The sequence below is a fragment of the Oncorhynchus gorbuscha genome, linkage group LG02, assembly GCF_021184085.1.
Source record: "Oncorhynchus gorbuscha isolate QuinsamMale2020 ecotype Even-year linkage group LG02, OgorEven_v1.0, whole genome shotgun sequence".
Lineage (NCBI taxonomy): Eukaryota > Metazoa > Chordata > Actinopteri > Salmoniformes > Salmonidae > Oncorhynchus > Oncorhynchus gorbuscha.
Window position 1 is genome coordinate 75,342,443 of NC_060174.1, and position 20,253 is coordinate 75,362,695.

At 43.3% G+C, this 20,253-nt stretch overlaps 1 protein-coding gene across 2 annotated transcripts in view; it reads left to right on the plus strand.

Annotated features, from left to right (window-relative positions):
* Positions 1–3,241: 3,241 nt before the first annotated feature.
* The window catches only part of LOC124009792 (sodium/potassium-transporting ATPase subunit beta-2-like), a 38,026-nt gene continuing 21,014 nt past the window's right edge, over positions 3,242–20,253 (plus strand). The window contains exon 1 of one of the 2 annotated variants that reach the window (XM_046321966.1): positions 3,242–3,710. In XM_046321966.1, coding sequence (XP_046177922.1) covers positions 3,620–3,710 — 91 coding nt within the window. In that variant the 5' untranslated portion in view covers positions 3,242–3,619. The remainder of the gene's footprint in view (positions 3,711–20,253) is intronic. The other variant, XM_046321975.1, reaches the window with a different exon arrangement.

Below are 20,253 nucleotides of genomic sequence, written 5' to 3' on the forward strand. Positions count from 1 at the left end.
TACATTTTTTTTGTACTTTCCTCACAAAAAAAGTTTGGATGGAAACCTGGTTACAGACATTTAAAACACACTTCTCTCTAGCCTTTTATAAAAGAGATGGGATAAGGGATTCTTACTATTATAGAAGCGTTGAAACATGTTGAGTACATATGAGATGGATTGGTTTGCCTTGTTGTTTGGGTAGAAGTAGATTGTTATTGTGGAGATAATCATGATTGAAGAGGGAAATACAACCTGACTGTTTGCATATTTGTAATGTAAATATACAGACTTTCTCAAAGTTTCTGCAATTTTATAGCAATATGTTCCCAATGTGGGAGTAACGGTGTTAAAGCGTGTCAGCTGGCCAAAACATATCTCAGACTTGAACTCAAAGTCACAGTTAAAGTGTCATATCCTGCATGTCATTGATCAGACATACAGTACTGTTTAAAACCACATCAATTAATTGTGAGGAGATGGTCATTTGGGATTTGAACATTATTCTTGAAGATGCCATTATATAACTACATACAACTTGAAAAGTCCTGCTGAAATGTTAAATTGGAGTTGTTTAAAAAGATGAAAGTGTTGCTGGGGGAATCATTTAAAAATACATTATGACAGATGGCACATTCTGTACACTCAAATGCAATACAAAAGGACACAGATGAATTGTACAAAAAACATCACCAGTAAAAGAAAACCCCACTGGTCATGTGACTCACTGTTGCATATTGCTGATGAAAACAAAGCAAGGACACACCTATCAACACAGACGGTAGAAGAAGCTGCAGTTGATAGGGCTGTGTAACATCATCACACACACACCTCAAACAGAATGCTGGAAGATCCTGCATAAAAACATAGCATAGGCTTACGAGAAACAAAACCCCTATATATTACTGTAAATAGATGTACAACTGTATTGAAAATGTAGCAATTGTTTCCACTTTCATACTTGTAATCAATAAATATAATGTAGCATATAATGTATAAACGTACATTTGTTCAATTGTTGAAAAAAAATTTTTTTAGTTACTTTATCTGTTGCAATTGGTCTACACACACATTACTGTATGATTCCACCAATAAATGACAAGCCCTCAAGACGAAGGCAATGTCTCACAATTGTCGTATCATATTTGTGCAATATTCCCTTTATGCAGTACATACAGTTGTTGTATTTATGCCCTTTTCTACATACATTGTATTTATGTACAGGTTTGAACAACTCAGTTTGATCATTGTTTGGACATTTTCTTAAATACTTTGCTGCTATCTCGAACTACTACTACTACTGTTGTTGTTAATTAAACTACAAATACAATTTCAGTATTCATGGCCATATCTAACATGACTACTATTGTGGTTGTTACATACTTGTTTTTATTTACTGAAAAAGCCATGTGAGATGAAGTTTGTACTTTAATGAGTCAATCCCTCTGTACTTGTATTCTGGCACTTGAATGTCTCCTGGTTGATGTTGTTGCTTTAATAGTTCGCACCAACCTGTACATTTGCAGTTCCACCCCGTGAAAAGTATCCAAAATGTTGAGGTGACATTGCACCAATGTTACTAAGTCACTGCTTCACGTTTTGCCCACTTCACCAGTCAGTTTTGATGGTCCAGGTTATTATCAGTCATTTGACTATAGTTTAAAACAAACAAACAATGATGAAGACCATCTTGAGGGAGAGAAGGAACTGCAATGCATGCAGGGATTCCTTACATTGAAAACATGTCAGAGTTTGGGTTCTATCCCAAATCCATTGAAAAGTGTGCCCAATTGTATTTCAGATATACCAAGTTATCATATTGTTTTTAATTCATCACAACAATTGATAACTTATGCATCATCTACTAACTAGTTTACAGAAGCTGTCAGCTTTGTGTGTTGACTAAAACAGTGGCCAATATATGAGTGCCATACTATATTGATATGGTAAGATACGGTGTACCTTGGAAATCACTGCAGTGCTATATTCACATTGATATCGTAATTAAATACATTTGATATAATGAACAGGATTTCTGCATGTTTATGTTTCATGTCATGACATACAAGCGTGCTAACAAACTCTTTGCTTTGCATTATATCTTCACATTTCTTATGTTTTAGGTCTTATATCTGCTATCATTGGTAACATAAGTAGTGGTGAATGTAGAAGATTGTCTCTGGTTTAAACCATTGCAGACAGTCAGAATGCACTTTAACAGAATTTGTAAGTCGCTCTGGATAAGAGCGTCTGCTAAATGACTTAAATGTAATGTAAATGTATTCTGCTGCAAGGCCATGGACCCGGTGACACCGCATGTTGTAATGTCTTAGATCTCCATGTGAGGGCACCATTCTCATCAAATCAAATTTCATTGGTCACATACACATATTTAGCAGATGTTATTGCTGGTGTAGGGAAATGCTTGTACTAGTTACCAATCTCTGAGATTCATCAATGCAGTATACTGTATGTACACACACACACACACACGCACACACACACACACGGGCGCGCGGATGGATGCCAGCGGCAGAGCAGGCCACGTCATAATATGGCACCGGGACTACTGCAGAGTAATCCATCAGACTTTAGACTTGACCCTGCATTGCCATTAGACTGACTGGGAGACCAGACACCACTGCCACGCAATGCAGGGATCAATTTAACTAAGGCAACTCCCCAAAAGATCTGGACAGGCTTTATACTGACTCTGCCTATAATCAGATCACCCTGCTTTTCCTTGTTGGCTAGCCTCTTCTACAGTAAACTACGTGATCATTGACATCCAGTTGCCAGTTGTGTGCAAATAAGCATCACATTGATATTGTGTGAGTCAGCTCCATATGGCTCTCCTTCCTCTTCCTTCCCTTGTGATGGCCAGGTTTAGAGGACTGCAGGGGAATTAACCGCAAAATAATAAACACATCCTCGGGGGAATCTGCATTATTCACCGTGTGGGTTTCAGGAAGGGGATGTTGAGGGGGAGACATTTCGTTCAGATGGATGTGACTATGAGCTATGTTCAAGACTCATTTAATCCCACCAAATATTTCATATATTTCTGTGGCACCACTGTCTTTAGACACATGCACAGGATGCAGTTGGAATCTCCAGTGCTTATAATTAGCTGGAATGCTTGTCACTCAAGTCCTTCCTCTGACGTTAACTGAACAACACAGGTTGTAGGGGGCATATGATTGGTTAGAGAGGGATGGGTAGGGGGTGAGGTTTGAGTGACGATGAGCGAGAGAGAGACTGGTAAAGAGAGAGAGAGATGAAGAGAGAGCGCTTTACTGCAGTATCACTACATTTCAGCATCACTCATCAAAACTCTGCGGCATGCGGACGAGAACGGCAGATGGCGGGGTTGTACTGAGTGTAGTGTCAACATTAACTGTAATTAGATACCCTAGCACGGAGCTGCCAGATTTTCATCCTTTTTGCAAAGCAGCTCTTCATTTGTGTACTTGATAGCGGTTTTCTGCTTTCTATCTGAGTAATTGGCACCCGTTTGTTTCCAGAGCAACTCTGTAACAAGTTTTGTAGTGTAGGCCTACCTCACAGCTAGATACTTCACATATCACCCTAACGACTTTCTACATTAGGCTATAAAGCCCGGTAATAAAAACATCTAGAAATGGCAAAAGATGCCGAGAAGAGCACTTGGAAGGACACCATATGGAACCCCAGTACGCGGGAATTTTGTGGCAGGACAGCGAGCAGCTGGGGTGAGTCTAGTCGTGATGGTCGCCTGCAGCAAAGAAGCACATATGGCCCCTCTACCTCTAAAACCATGGAGGAAGACAGGTCTGTCATCAATGACGTGAGGCCCATTGTTTAGTTTAGCAACAAGCACGAAGGGTAAAGAAAGCTTCAAAACATCGGGAAATCCAATTACATGTGTTTTGCTTGAAATTAACATGCTATATTTGTAGGTTTAAAAAGTATTCGTGCGATTTGAAATGTCTGTATAATAGATCATTTACTACAGCACTACTAATATTCAACTTGGACTTGAATAATGTAATGTAACGAGCCTGGGTTTATAAACTCGTGCGAAATCGACTGCCGCACGAGCATGCTTTTGCGGCACAGTCGATAGCGCGCCGGACCTCGGGCTCAAAGGTCGAGGGTTCGAGACCTGCTCCCTGCTGTTTCATTACAGTATTTTCTGTAGTGTAAGTATTTCGCTAGCTGGTTGGATGGGCGGCTAGCGGATTAAACTCAACGATTTTACGATGGAGTTGAGGAGTGACTAGTGTGTGCAGACTGGAGATACGACGTCACACACAAATCAGTTTCTTTATCAACTACTGATTTCAGCACCCCAAAGTATAGCCCGCAATTTCACACAGTGTAGGCAGGTTGGTATGGCATAGATAGCTAGCATTGCAGATCGACAAAAAGGTTATAAAGTATTATGTCGGCTAGATTAAGCTAGCGTGTAACCTTATTTGGGTTATGAAACAAATGCCTAATTCGATAATAGTTAGCTAACTAGCTAACTTGTAGTATTTGGGTTGCTTGAAAGTTGTCATGTTCAAAATGCTCAACAGCTAGCAGTTTAATCAGTCACTTTAGACCGCGCAGTCAGTCCCGACCGTAAAAAAACATGTTATTCAAAACAGATTTGTAATGGACAACATCTAGCTGGCTCGGGTTTTTAATTTGCACACTGGTGATGTCGTTTCCTCATCAATATGTTTTTATTTACGCTGATGAAGAGTGACAGACACGGTTTCTGCCTTGCCACAAGCTATATATATATATATAGCTAGTTAGGTATGCATAACATGCACGAGTCATGACAATTGACAAACGCTCCTCACTTTAGTTTCGTCTCATCGATATTAGCTAGCTACTAGTAGTAACTTCGTCAGCTAGTCATGACATTAGTTGCTAAGTAATCCAATCCGTTAATGTGCGCGATATAGTTCCAGTCCTAGCCTCCAGAAATACACTGCAGTGGAGAAGTAAAGAAAAACTCAATGATAATGTTCCCACTCACGCTAGATAAGAACCCAGCAAACATGCATGTTTTTACAGTGGCACGGGACACCTGCCTGCATGCAGTTACTGCATTTAGTTAGAATTTTGCTACTTCGGCTTCATAGTTTGAAATAAATGGTCAAAGTTATTTTATTTTTAAATGAGCAGGTCCGCAGCATCTCGTTATCTACAGGCTTTACAATGATGTCATGAGCATCCTTTAATTGTACACTTAGGAATGCGTAGAGTCAATTTGACCAGGCGGAAATGTAGAATTTGTGAACAGATTGTAGCAAAGCCTGTAATGCGCAATTTAAAGCTTCTGCCTCACCCGAGCATCAGTTAATAAGATTGGTTGCTGTTGTAACGCTTGTCCTCGGACCAATGTGCAGCGTGGTAAGTGTCCATTTTAGTTTATTAAACTGAACACCGAAGAACACAAAGTGAATGATACAAACAAAAACCAAAACAGTCCTGAAATGTGAAACGAACATTACAACAGGAAACAATCACTGACAACTCAAAAGTGAAACCAGGCTACATTAGTATGGTTCTCAATCAGGGACAACGATTGACAGCTACCTCTGATTGAGAACCATACCAGGCCAAACACAGAAATCCCAAAACATAGAAAAAGGAACATAGACAACCCACCCAACTCACGCCATGACCATGCTAAAACACAGACATAACAAAAGAACTAAGGTCAGAACGTGACAGCTGTCCAGTGCAAGGCTGTGCTGAAGCTCAGATGTGCCATTATGTGTGGTTTGAGCTTGTGTGAGCTCAGGAGATTTTGCCTACATTATTATTTGTATTTATTAATTTCACTGAGTTTTATGCGCAATGTGTCTGGACATACAACCTGATCTCATAGACTAGACGAAACATAGTAAATGGTAAATCCCGGACACTTAAATTAGTATAATATGTTACATTTGGTATGGTTGCGTAAGACAAAAGGTTAATGAAAGGTGGATGGGTGGGCGTATAACGCAAACATCTAGCAACCTGAAGGTTGCATGTTCAAATCTCATCTTGCACAATTTTAGCTACTTTGCAACTACTTATTATTTTTTAGCTACTTTGCAACTTCTTAGCATGTTAGCTAACCATTCCCCCAACCTTAATCCTTTTAGCTAACCCTTCCCCATACCCTAAAGTTAATCCTTCAACAACCTAACCTTAACCCTAAGCTTAACCTCTAACACTAACCCCTAGCCTACCTAACATTAGCAACAACAAATTGGAATTCGTAACATATCATACGCTTTTAATATTTGTAACATATTTTACATTTTGCAAATTTGTCACATACATCCACCAATGAATGCATGCCATACGAAACATAACATGTCATACTACAAGGAATTGCAAAAATCACTGAAGCTGGAGTCATATCTCCCTCACTAACTTTAAGCATCAGCTGTCAGAACAGCTTACCGATCATTGACACAGCCCATCTGTAAATAGCCCACCCAACTACCTCATCCCCATATTGTTATTTATTTATTTGCTCCTTTGCACCCCATTATCTCTACTTTCACATTCATCTTCTGCACATCTATCACTCCAGTGTTAATGCTAAATTGTTATTTATTTCGCCACTATGGCCTATTTATTGCCTTACCTCCCTAATCTTACTACATTTGCACACACTGTATATAGATTGTTCTATTGTGTTATTGCCTGTATGTTTGTTTATCCCATGTCTAACTTTGTGTTGGTGTCGCACTGCTTTGCTTTATCTTGGCCAGGTTGCAATTGTAAATGAGAACTTGTTCTCAACTGGCCTATCTGGTTAAATAAAGGCGAAATAAATTAAACAAATTACATGGAGTATATCAGATTTTTTAATTTAACCTCTATTTGACTAGGCAAATCAGTTAAGAACAATTTCTTATTTACAATGACGGCCTACGTACATTTATGTACAGTATAATCCGAAATGCTCTGTGATCAGGTTGGGACATAAGGGTTGAGGCAGTGGAACTACACTATATATACAAAGTATGTGGACACCCCTTCAAATGAGTGGATTTGGCTATTTCAGCCACACCCGTTGCAGACAGGTATATAAAATTGACCACACAGCTATTCAATCTCCATAGACAAACATTGGCAGTAGAATGGCCCATACTGGAAAGCTCAGTGACTTTCAAGGTGGCACCCTGCTAGAGCTCCCCTGGTCAACTGTAAATGCTGTTATTGTGAAGTAGAAATGTCTAGGAGTAACAACGGCTCAGTCGTGAAGTGGTACGCCACACAAGCTCACAGAACGGGACCGCCGAGTGCTGAGGCACGTAGAGTGTAGAAATTGTCTGTCCTCGGTTGCAACACTCACTACCGAGTTCCAAACTGCCTCTGGAAGCAACGTCAGCACAATAACTGTCGGCTGGAGTGTTGTAAAGCTCGCCACCATTTGACTCTGGAGCAGTGGAAACGTGTTCTCTGGAGTGATGAATCATTCTTCACCATCTGGCAGATGAATCTGGGTTTGGCGGATGCCAGGAGAACGCTACCTGCCCAAATGCATAGTGACACCTGTAAAGTTTGGTGGAGGAGGAATATTGTCTGGGGCTGATTTTCATGGTCCGGGCTAGATTTTCACTAGTTCCAGTGAAGGGAAATCCTAACGCTACAGCATACAATGACATTCTAGACAATTCTGTGTTTCCAACTTTGTGGCAACAGTTTGGTTAAGACCCTTTCCTGTTTTAGCATGACAATGCCCCCGTGCACAATGCGAGGTCCATACAGAAATGGTTTGTCGAGATCGGTGTGGAAGAACTTGACTAGCCTGCACAGAGCCCTGACCTCAACACCATCAAACACCTTTGGGATGAATTGGAACACCGACTGCGAGCCTAACATTAGTGCCCGACCTCACTAATCTGAATGGAAGCAAGTCCCTGCAGCAATGTTCCAACATCTAGTGGAAAGCCTTCCAAGAAGAGTGGAGGCTGTTATAGCAACAAAGGGGGGACCAACTCCATATTAATGCCCATGAGGTGTCCACATACCTTTGGTCATGTAGTGTATTTTAAATTAAATTGACCTCCATTTACATTTAGCAGACGCTCTTATCCAGAGCGACTTACAAATTGGAGCATTCACCTTATGACATCCAGTGGAACAGTCACTTTACAATAGTGCATCTAAATCTTAAAGGGGGGGGTGAGAAGGATTACTTATCCTATCCTAGGTATTCCTTAAAGAGGTGGGGTTTCAGGTGTCTCCGGAAGGTGGTGATTGACTCCGCTGTCCTGGCGTCGTGAGGGAGTTTGTTCCACCATTGGGGGGCCAGAGCAGCGAACAGTTTTGACTGGGCTGAGCGGGAACTGTACTTCCTCAGTGGTAGGGAGGCGAGCAGGCCAGAGGTGGATGAACGCAGTGCCCTTGTTTGGGTGTAGGGCCTGATCAGAGCCTGGAGGTACTGAGGTGCCGTTCCTCTCACAGCTCCGTAGGCAAGCACCATGGTCTTGTAGCGGATGCAAGCTTCAACTGGAAGCCAGTGGAGAGAGCGGAGGAGCGGGGTGACGTGAGAGAACTTGGGAAGGTTGAACACCAGACGGGCTGCGGCGTTCTGGATGAGTTGTAGGGGTTTAATGGCACAGGCAGGGAGCCCAGCCAACAGCGAGTTGCAGTAATCCAGACGGGAGATGACAAGTGCCTGGATTAGGACCTGCGCCGCTTCCTGTGTGAGGCAGGGTCGTACTCTGCGGATGTTGTAGAGCATGAACCTACAGGAACGGGCCACCGCCTTGATGTTAGTTGAGAACGACAGGGTGTTGTCCAGGATCTCGTCACAAGACGCGAGATTTCATCTGGAGAGAGAGGGGGAGAAAGAGGTCAGAGCACAGGGTAGGGCAGTGTGAGCAGAACCAGCGGTGTCGTTTGACTTAGCAAACGAGGATCGGATGTCGTCGACCTTCTTTTCAAAATGGTTGACGAAGTCATCTGCAGAGAGGGGGAGGGGGAGGAGGATTCAGGAGGGAGGAGAAGGTGGCAAAGAGCTTCCTAGGGTTAGAGGCAGAAGCTTGAAATTTAGAGTGGTAGAAAGTGACTTTAGCAGCAGAGACAGAAGAGGAAAATGTAGAGAGGAGGGAGCGAAAGGATGCCAGGTCCGCAGGGAGGCGAGTTTTCCACCATTTCCGCTCGGCTGCCCGGAGCCCTGTTCTGTGAGCTCGCAATGAGTCGTCGAGCCACGGAGCGGGAGGGGAGGACCGAGCCGGCCTGGAGGATAGGGGGCATAGAGAGTCAAAGGATGCAGAAAGGGAGGAGAGGAGGGTTGAGGAGGCAGAATCAGCAGATAGGTTGGAGAAGGTTTGAGCAGAGGGAAGAGATGATAGGATGGAAGAGGAGAGAGTAGTGGGGGAGAGAGAGCGAAGGTTGGGACGGCGCGATACCATCCGAGTAGGGGCAGTGTGGGAAGTGTTGGATGAGAGCGAGAGGGAAAAGGATACAAGGTAGTGGTCGGAGACTTGGAGGGGAGTTGCAAAAGATGAGGTCGAGCGTATTGCCTGCCTTGTGAGTAGGGGGGGAAGGTGAGAGGGTGAGGTCAAAAGAGGAGAGGAGTGGAAAGAAGGAGGCAGAGAGGAATGAGTCAAAGGTAGACGTGGGGAGGTTAAAGTCGCCCAGAACTGTGAGAGGTGAGCCGTCCTCAGGAAAGGAGCTTATCAAGGCATCAAGCTCATTGATGAACTCTCCGAGGGAACCTGGAGGGCGATAAATGATAAGGATGTTAAGCTTGAAAGGGCTGGTAACTATAAAATACTATTCTCTGTTGTACTTTGTAAAGACTACAGTAGGCCTCTTGAGATTGAATACTCATTACTTTAACCTGTCTTCTGGTGCAGAGCGAGATTTGAGGGCCAGTTGCTACTTCAAATAGCCTCAGCGTTGATAAGGCCTGTTATTAACCCAAAAGGCTATACAAAACGCAAAAGTAGTGGGTTTGTGCTATTGATTTCAACTACATGCTATTAGGTTGCAATCAATATTACAATGCAGGTTTTGTTTCAGTGGAGAATTATTTTGATAAGAGAAATTATATCTGCTAAGTGTCAAGATCAGCACGATAATCTGTACAACCAAGATCTGCAATAATATATGGTAATATTCTAACATGCAAGATTTGAAACGATGACCGCTACGCCATAAACACCCGACCTGAATCTATTTGAAATGTTCATGAAAATAATTGTGCGCATATCAATATTAAAGTTTTTAATTTCAAGTGCAGAAGTGTAGTGAAATGCATTTCTTTCTCTAACCCGAACAATGCAGTAATCAATATCAATGTAGTGCTGAATATAACATAAGGTTGAACAAACACATATTAAATAAAAATAAGAAATAAGAAGAACACGAGAAAGTAAGCATACTATATACAGAGTCAGTTCCAATACCATATCACTCAATACCATATCACTCTATATGTATAGGGGTAAGGTGACAAGGCATCAGGATATAGGATAAACAAAGTAGCAGCAGGCTAAATGATGATTGTATGTGAGTGTGTGTGCGTGTGTGTAGAGTCCGTGTCAGTGTGTGGAGTCCTGTGAGTATGCATATAATTAAATACATTCTGTTAGCTATTTAGCAATCTAATGGCATATGGCTCTTTTCTTCCAATTTCTTTTTACCCCCCTTTCACCCCAATTTCGTGATATCCAATTGTTAGTAGTTACTATCTTGTCTCATCGCTACAACTCCCGTACGGGCTCGGGAGAGACGAAGGTCATGCGTCCTCTGAAACACAACCCAACCCAACCAAGCCGCACTGCTTCTTAACACAGCGCATATCCAACCCGGGAGCCAGCCACACCAATGTGTCGGAGAAAACACTGTGCACCTGGTTAGAGCGCACTGCGCCTGGTCTACCACAGGAGTTGCTAGTGCGCGATGAGACAAGGATATTCCCTACCGGCCAAACCCCCCCTAACCCGGACGATGCTAGACCAATTGTGCGTCGCCCCATGGACCTCCCGGTCGCGGCCGGCTGCGGCAGAGCCTGGGCTCGGACCCAGAGCCTCTGGTGGCACAGCTACTGCACTGCCCGGGAGGCCCTCATATGGCTCTTTTCCAATGACGTTGAGGCGTTTTAATCTGGGTAAAGCCGAGCGCCACATTCTATTTGTATCACCTTCAACCCCCCAGCCCTTTGCATCTCTTAGTGTGAGTAAATCAGTGCAGGATTTAATCCTAATCTAATGACTTCATAGGCTGACTGGCCAAGTATCAATTGTAGACATCAAATCAAACTGTACATCAACTTCAGAACATTCCCTTTAATTGAGTTCACTGAATTTAATCAGAATGGTTTCAGATGTAATCTCTAATCAATGTCAATTCTATGATTTGAGATGTCACCCTTGTCACGAGAATTTTCAATCCCAATCAAATCAAATGTATTTATATAGCCCTTCGTACATCAGCTGATATCTCAAAGTGCTGTACAGAAACCCAGCCTAAAACCCCAAACAGCAAGCAATGCAGGTGTAGAAGCACGGTGGCTAGAAAAAACTCCCGAGAAAGGCCAAAACCTAGGAAGAAACCTAGAGAGGAACCAGGCTATGTGGGGTGGCCAGTCCTCTTCTGGCTGTGCCGGGTGGAGATTATAAAAGACATGGCCAAGATGTTCAAATGTTCATAAATGACCAGCATGGTCCAATAATAATAAGGCAGAACAGTTGAAACTGGAGCAGCAGCACGGCCAGGTGGACTGAGGACAGCAAGGAGTCATCATGTCAGGTAGTCCTGAGGCATGGTCCTAGGGCTCAGGTCCTCCGAGAGAGAAAGAAAGAGAGAATTAGAGAGAGCACACTTAAATTCACACAGGACACCGAATAGGACAGGAGAAGTACTCCAGATATAACAAACTGACCCTAGCCCTCGACACATAAACTACTGCAGCATAAATACTGGAGGCTGAGACAGGAGGGGTCAGGAGACACTGTGGCCCCATCCGATGATACCCCCGGACAGGGCCAAACAGGAAGGATATAACCCCACCCACTTTGCCAAAGCACAGCCCCCAAACCACTAGAGGGATATCTTCAACCACCAATTTACCATCCCTAGCCCACAAAGATCTCCGCCACGGCACAACCCAAGGGGGGGGGGGGGGGGCAACCCAGACAGGAAGATCACATCAGTGACTCAACCCACTCAGGTGACGCACCCCTCCCAGGGGCGGTATGAAAGAGCCCCAGTAAGCCAGTGACTCAGCCCCAGTAATAGGGTTAGAGGCTGATAACTAATAATTACCAATGATGACCAATCCCCGAGGTTTGTAAGACCCTGGGTTTAAAAATAATTAGGCAAAGACTCAGTTTATGCAAAATGTCCGTAAAGTTTATTCAGAGAACGTTCTGAAGTCCATAATACAAAGACATGCCATTTTATAACTCACTCCCTCCCTACCTAATACGTAGAATATCATAGTTCTCACCACTCGTTTATCAGTTCCAAGCTGGCAGTTCCCTCCTCCCGAGATTAGAGGAACCTTGACAGGACTCCCTGTCCTGTCGTAAGTTCTAACCAGGTCAGGTCATACACAGTTTAATTGTTCTCTGTATTTTCTTAGTCGCACACACACACACACATTTCTACTTGTCTCGACCAAACCTTATTAGACTGAAGTTTTTCATTCTAATTCATTATAAATGTTACATCATCTTAATAATTACATTTCAGGGTGGAATTCTTTAGTCATTACCTTAAACATATAAATTCCATTATCAACCCGCCATACTCAATCACACACAAAGACACACACACGGGCACCTGACTTTATCTGAAAGTGGGTGTGTAAAAAAATGGTGTATTATTTTTTTGTGAATTGTTTTAACCATTTCGTGCAAATAAACATTATAATATATTTTTAGAACACAAGTGCACATCAATGCCTAATCTATCATATCCTTTACAGATAACAAATCCTAATTGCTAAATTGCCCCATATATATATTCAGTCAATAAAAAAACAAGTGCCATTTTAAGATTGATTTATTGAAACCATAATATCAACTTGGGCATGACGCTACAAGCTTGGCACAGCTGTATTTCGGGAGTTTCTCCCATTCTTCTTTGAAGATCCTCTCAAGCTCTGTCAGGTCTCTCCAGAGATGTTCAGAGATGTTCAAGTCCGTGCTCTGGCTGGGTCACTCAAGGACATACAGAGACTTGTCCCGAAGCCACTCCTGCGTTGTCTTGGCTGTGTGCATAGGGTCGTTGTCCTGTTAGGTGAACCTTCACCCCAGTCTGAGTGCTCTGGAGCAGGGATTCATCAAGGATCTCTATGTACTTTGCTCTGTTCATCTTTTATTTAATTAATTTTCAATTTTACCCCTTTTTCTCCCCAATTTTGTGGTATCTAATTGTTAGTAATTACTATCTTGTTTCATCGCCACAACTCCCGTACGGGCTCGGGAAAGACGAAGGTCGAAAGCCATGCGTCCTCCGAAACACAACCCAACCAAACCGCACTGCTTCTTAACACAGCGCGCATCCAACCCGGAAGCCAGCCGCACCAATGTGTCGGAGGAAATACCGTGCACCTGGCGACCTTGTGTGCACTGCGCCCGGCCTGCCACAGGAGTTGCTGGTGCGCGATGAGACAAGGATATCCCTACCGGACTAACCCGGACGACGCTAGGCCAATTGTGCGTCGCCCCACGGACCTCCCAGTCGCGGCCGGCTGCGACAGAGCCTGGGCGCAAACCCAGACCTGCACACATTTTTGGTACCCTTCCCCAGATCTGTGCCTCAACACAGTCATGTCGGAGCTCTACGGACAATTCCTTCGACCTCATGGCTTGTTTTTTATTCTGACATGCACAGTCAACTATGGGACCTTATATAGACAGGTGTGTGCCTTTCCAAATCATGTCCAATCAATTGCATTTACCACAGGTGGACTCCAATCAAGTTGTAGAAACATCTCAAGGATAATGATAAATGGAAACAGGATGTACCTGAGCTCAATTTAAGTCTCATAGCAAAGGGTCTGAATACTTATGTAATTAAGGTATATATATATATATGGGCAAGTGACATTTTGTCCCGATTTGTATTTATTTTTTATTGTCTTCAAGACACGTTGAATTGCTTTGACTCTAGTGTTCCATTTGTAGGCCGCATTTGCGTAGGAAAAAAACAAAACAAGCCAGGCATCATGCAGTTCTTCTCCATAAATTCCCTTTCCCCTCTGTGTCTCACTCACTCAATTGCGTTCTGACCACTCCCTCTACACACGTGTCCAGAGTGCACACACACATTCAGTAAAAGGCACATGACAGCCTGCTTGGAGTTTGCCATAAGGCACCTAAAGGACTCTCAGACCATGAAAACAAGATTCTCTGGTCTGATAAAATCAAGATTGAATTCTTTGGTCTGAATGCCAAGCATCACATCTGGAGGAAACCTGGCACCATCCCTACGGTGAAGCATAGTGGTGGCAGCATTATGCTGTGGGGATGTTTTTCAGCAGCAGGGACTAGGAGACTAGTCAGGATCGAGGGATAGATGAACAGAGCAAAGTACAGAGAGATTCTTAATGAAAACCTGCTCTAGAGCGCTCAGGACCTCAGATTAGGGCAAAGGTTAATCGTCCAACAGGACAACGACCCTAAGCACACTGTCATGTCCTGACCTTAGTTCCCTTTTTATGTCTCTATTTTAGTATGGTCAGGGCGTGAGTTGGGGTGGGCATTCTATGTTTTGTGTTCTATGTTTTCTATTTCTATGTGTTTGGCCTGGTATGGTTCCCAATCAGAGGCAGCTGGCAATCGTTGTCTCTGATTGAGAACCATACTGAGGCAGCCTGTTTTCCCACTATGGGTGTTGGGTAGTTATTTTCTGTTTAGTGTGTGTTGCACCTGACGGAGCTGTTTCGGTTGTTCTCTTTTGTTACTTTGTATTTAGTGTTCAGTTATATTTTATTAAATGTCGAACACGTACCACGCTGCACCTTGGTCCTCACCTTCTTCCACCAACGACCTTTACACACACCGCCAAGACAACGCAGGAGTGGCTTCAGGACAAGTCTCTGAATGTCCTTGAGTGGCTCAGCCAGAGCCCGGACTTGAACCCGATCGAACATCTCTGAAGAGACCTGAAAATAGCTGTGCAGTGATGCTCCCCATCCAACCTGACAGAGCTTGAGAGGATCTGCAGAGAAGAATGGGAGAAACTCCCCAAATACAGGTGTGCCAAGTTTGTAGCGTCATACCCAAGAATATTTGAGGCTGTTATCGCTGACAAACGTTTCTCTTATGATTCACTGTATCACCATTCCAGTGGGTCAGACGTTTACATACAGTAAGTTGGCTGTGCCTTTAAACAGCTTGGAAAATTCCAGAAAATTGTGTCATGGCTTTAGAAGCTTCTGATAGGCTAATTGACATCATTTGAGTCAATTGGAGGTGTACCTGTGGATGTATTTCAAGGCCTACCTTCAAAGTCAGTGCCTCTTTGCTTGACGTCATGGGAAAATCAAAAGAAATCAGTCAAGACCTTGTAGACCACCACAAGTCTGGTTCATCCTTGGGAGCAATTTTCCAAATGCTTGAAGGTACCATGTTAATCTGTATAAACAATAGTACGCAAGTATAAACACAATGGGACCACGCAGCAGTCATACCGTTCAGGAAGGAGACGTGTTCTGTCTCCTAGAGATGAACGTACTTTGGTGCGAAAGTGCAAATCCATCCCAGAACAACAGCAAAGGACCCTGTGAAGATGCTGGAGGAAACAGGTACAAAAGTATCTATATCCATAGTAAAACGAGTCCTAAATCGACATAACTTGAAAGTCCGCTCAGCAAGGAAGAAGCCACTGCTCCAAAACCGCCATAAAAAAGCCAGACTACGGTTTGCAACTGCATATGGAGACAAAGATTGTACTTTTTTGAGAAATGTCCTTTGGTCTGATGAAACAAAAATAGAACTGTTTGGCCATAATGACCATCGTTATTATTGGAAGAACACCATCCCAACCGTGAAGCACTGGGTGGCAATATCATGTTGTGGAGGTGCTTTGCTGCAGGAGGGACTGGTGCACTTCACAAAATAGATGGCATCATTATGTGGATATATTGAAGCAACATCTCAAGACGTCAGTCAGGAAGTTGAAGCTTGGTCACAAATGGATCTTCCAAAGGGACAATGACCCCAAGCATACTTCCAAAGTTGTGGCAAAATGGCTTAAGGACAACAAAGTCAAGTTTTTGGAGTGGCCATCACAAAGCCCTTACCTCAATCCTATAGAGAATATGTGGGCAGAACTGAAAAAGCGTGTGCGAGCAAGGAGGCTTACAAACCTGACTCAGTTATATCAGCTCTGTCAGGGGCAATGGGACAAAATTCACACAACGTATTGTGGGAAGCTTGTGGAAGGCTACCTAAAACTTTTGACCCAAGTAAAGCAATTTAAAGGCAATGATCCCAAATACTAATTGAGTGTATGTAAACTTCTGACCCACTGGGAATGTGATGAAAGAAATAAAAGCTGAATTAAATAATTCTCTCTACTATTATTCTGACATTTCACATTCTTAAAACAAAGTGGTGATCCTAACTGACCTAAGACAGGGAATTTTTACTAGGATTAAATGTCAGGAATTGTGAAAAACTGAGTTTAAATGTATTTCGCTAAAGTGTTTGTTAACTTTCAACTTCAACTTTATGTAATGAATTATGGTTTCAGTTTTATTTTATGCATTTGCAAACATTTCCAAAAGCCTGTTTTTCTTTGTCATTATGGGGTATTGTGTGTAGATTGATGAGGGGGAAAACAATTGATTCCATTTTAGAATAAGACTGTAACGTAACAGTAAAGGGGTCTGAATACTTCCCGAATGCACTGTACAAGTGAAAGTGAATGAGAGAAATTGACTAATCTCATGCACAAAGGACCTGAGTTCATGTAATTGCAATTTTTTCTATGATAGCGCACACTGCTGAAATTAGCTGGGGTAGAAATTCACTACTGTTCCTTGTGGATATGCAAGTGTGTGTTTGTGTGTTGCACAATTATGGAAATAGTTCTTAGATCCCTTGGCAATTTCAGAAGTACATGAATATTAAAACAGCCACAGCACATACATATTATTTTATCCTTACCATGTTTTCCATTCACAGCCTCTGTTTGATAACCCAGATTCAAAGCAGCGTCCACAGTATTCATTGATGTTTGAATACTATCCTCTTTTCAAAGGCGTCCATGTTGCCATTGTAGGAGTGAAAGCACAGGACGCTGCCGGCCAATTCTGTACCGCCATTATATTATTTGCTTTCAACTCTCCCTGTGATGGGCGGATGAAAAGAGCGAGGCGGAGGAAGGGTGAAAGATAGAGGGGCATGGTGATAAGAGGTCAGGCAGGATAGCTAGTAAACTGGATACCCTCCTGGTGTGGCCAGGGTAAAGTTGACCCTCTCTACACTCCACCTGACCTGGGTCTGTACACCAGAGAGAGTGGTATAGGGTGATAAAGACAGAGAGAGTGGTATAGGGTGATAAAGACAGAGAGAGAGTGGTATAGGGTGATGAAGACAGAGAGAATGGTATAGGGTGATGAAGACAGAGAGAGAGTGGTATAGGGTGATGAAGACAGAGAGTGGTATAGGGTGATGAAGACAGAGAGAATGGTATAAGGTGATAAAGACAGAGAGAGTGGTATAGGGTGATGAAGACAGAGAGAGTGGTATAGGGTGATGAAGACAGAGAGAGAGTGGTATAGGGTGATAAAGACAGAGAGTGGTATAGGGTGATAAAGACAGATAGAGAGTGGTATAGGGTGATGAAGACAGAGAGTGGTATAGGGTGATAAAGACAGAGAGAGTGGTATAGGGTGATAGAGAGAGTGGTATAGGGTGATAAAGACAGAGAGAGAGTGGTATAGGGTGATAAAGACAGAGAGAGTGGTATAGGGTGGTAAAGACAGAGAGAGAGTGGTATAGGGTGATGAAGACAGAGAGTGGTATAGGGTGATGAAGACAGAGAGAATGGTATAGGGTGATAAAGACAGAGAGAGTGGTATAGGGTGATGAAGACAGAGAGAGTGGTATAGGGTGATGAAGACAGAGAGAGAGTGGTATAGGGTGATAAAGACAGAGAGTGGTATAGGGTGATAAAGACAGAGAGAGTGGTATAGGGTGATAGAGAGAGTGGTATAGGGTGATGAAGACAGAGAGAGAGTGGTATAGGGTGATGAAGACAGAGAGAGAGTGGTATAGGGTGATGAAGACAGAGAGAGAGTGGTATAGGGTGATAAAGACAGAGAGAGTGGTATAGGGTGATAAAGACAGAGAGAGTGGTATAGGGTGATAGAATAGGTTGATGAAGACAGAGAGAGAGTGGTATAGGGTGATGAAGACAGAGAGAGAGTGGTATAGGGTGATGAAGACAGAGAGAGAGTGGTATAGGGTGATGAAGACAGAGAGAGAGTGGTATAGGGTGATAAAGACAGAGAGAGAGTGGTATAGGGTGATGAAGACAGAGAGAGTGGTATAGGGTGATGAAGACAGAGAGAGTGGTATAGGGTGATGAAGACAGAGAGCGAGTGGTATAGGGTGATGAAGACAGAGAGAGAGTGGTATAGGGTGATGAAGACAGAGAGAGTGGTATAGGGTGATGAAGACAGAGAGAGTGGTATAGGGTGATGAAGATAGAGAGAGAGTGGTATAGGGTGATAAAGACAGAGAGAGAGTGGTATAGGGTGATAAAGACAGAGAGAGAGTGGTATAGGGTGATGAAGACAGAGAGAGAGTGGTATAGGGTGATAAAGACAGAGAGAGTGGTATATTGTGATGAAGACAGAGAGAGGTATAGGGTGATAAAGACAGAGAGAGAGTGGTATAGGGTGATAAAGACAGAGAGTGGTATAGGGTGATAAAGACAGATAGAGAGTGGTATAGGGTGATGAAGACAGAGATAGATTGGTATAGGGTGATAAAGACAGAGAGAGAGTGGTATAGGGTGATAGAGAGAGTGGTATAGGGTGATGAAGACAGAGAGAGAGTGGTATAGGGTGATGAAGACAGAGAGAGAGTGGTATAGGGTGATGAAGACAGAGAGAGAGTGGTATAGGGTGATAAAGACAGAGAGAGTGGTATAGGGTGATAAAGACAGAGAGAGTGGTATAGGGTGATAAAGACAGAGAGAGTGGTATAGGGTGATGAAGACAGAGAGAGAGTGGTATAGGGTGATGAAGACAGAGAGAGAGTGGTATAGGGTGATGAAGACAGAGAGAGAGTGGTATAGGGTGATGAAGACAGAGAGAGTGGTATAGGGTGATGAAGACAGAGAGAGTGGTATAGGGTGATGAAGACAGAGAGAGAGTGGTATAGGGTGATAAAGACAGAGAGCGAGTGGTATATAGGGTGATGAAGACAGAGAGAGTGGTATAGGGTGATGAAGACAGAGAGAGTGGTATAGGGTGATGAAGACAGAGAGAGTGGTATAGGGTGATGAAGACAGAGAGAGTGGTATAGGGTGATGAAGACAGAGAGAGAGTGGTATAGGGTGATGAAGACAGAGAGAGAGTGGTATAGGGTGATAAAGACAGAGAGAGAGTGGTATAGGGTGATAAAGACAGAGAGAGTGGTATAGGGTGATAAAGACAGAGAGAGAGTGGTATAGGGTGATGAAGACAGAGAGAGTGGTATAGGGTGATGAAGACAGAGAGAGAGTGGTATAGGGTGATAAAGACAGAGAGAGTGGTATAGGGTGATGAAGACAGAGAGAGTGGTATAGGGTGATGAAGACAGAGAGAGTGGTATAGGGTGATGAAGACAGAGAGAGTGGTATAGGGTGATGAAGACAGAGAGAGAGTGGTATAGGGTGATGAAGACAGAGAGAGTGGTATAGGGTGATGAAGACAGAGAGAGTGGTATAGGGTGATGAAGACAGAGAGAGTGGTATAGGGTGATGAAGACAGAGAGAGTGGTATAGGGTGATGAAGACAGAGAGAGTGGTATAGGGTGATGAAGACAGAGAGAGTGGTATAGGGTGATGAAGACAGAGAGAGTGGTATAGGGTGATGAAGACAGAGAGAGAGTGGTATAGGGTGATGAAGACAGAGAGAGTGGTATAGGGTGATGAAGACAGAGAGAGAGTGGTATAGGGTGATGAAGATAGAGAGAGAGTGGTATAGGGTGATGAAGACAGAGAGAGTGGTATAGGGTGATGAAGACAGAGAGAGTGGGTATAGGGTGATGAAGACAGAGAGAGTGGTATAGGGTGATGAAGACAGAGAGAGAGTGGTATAGGGTGATG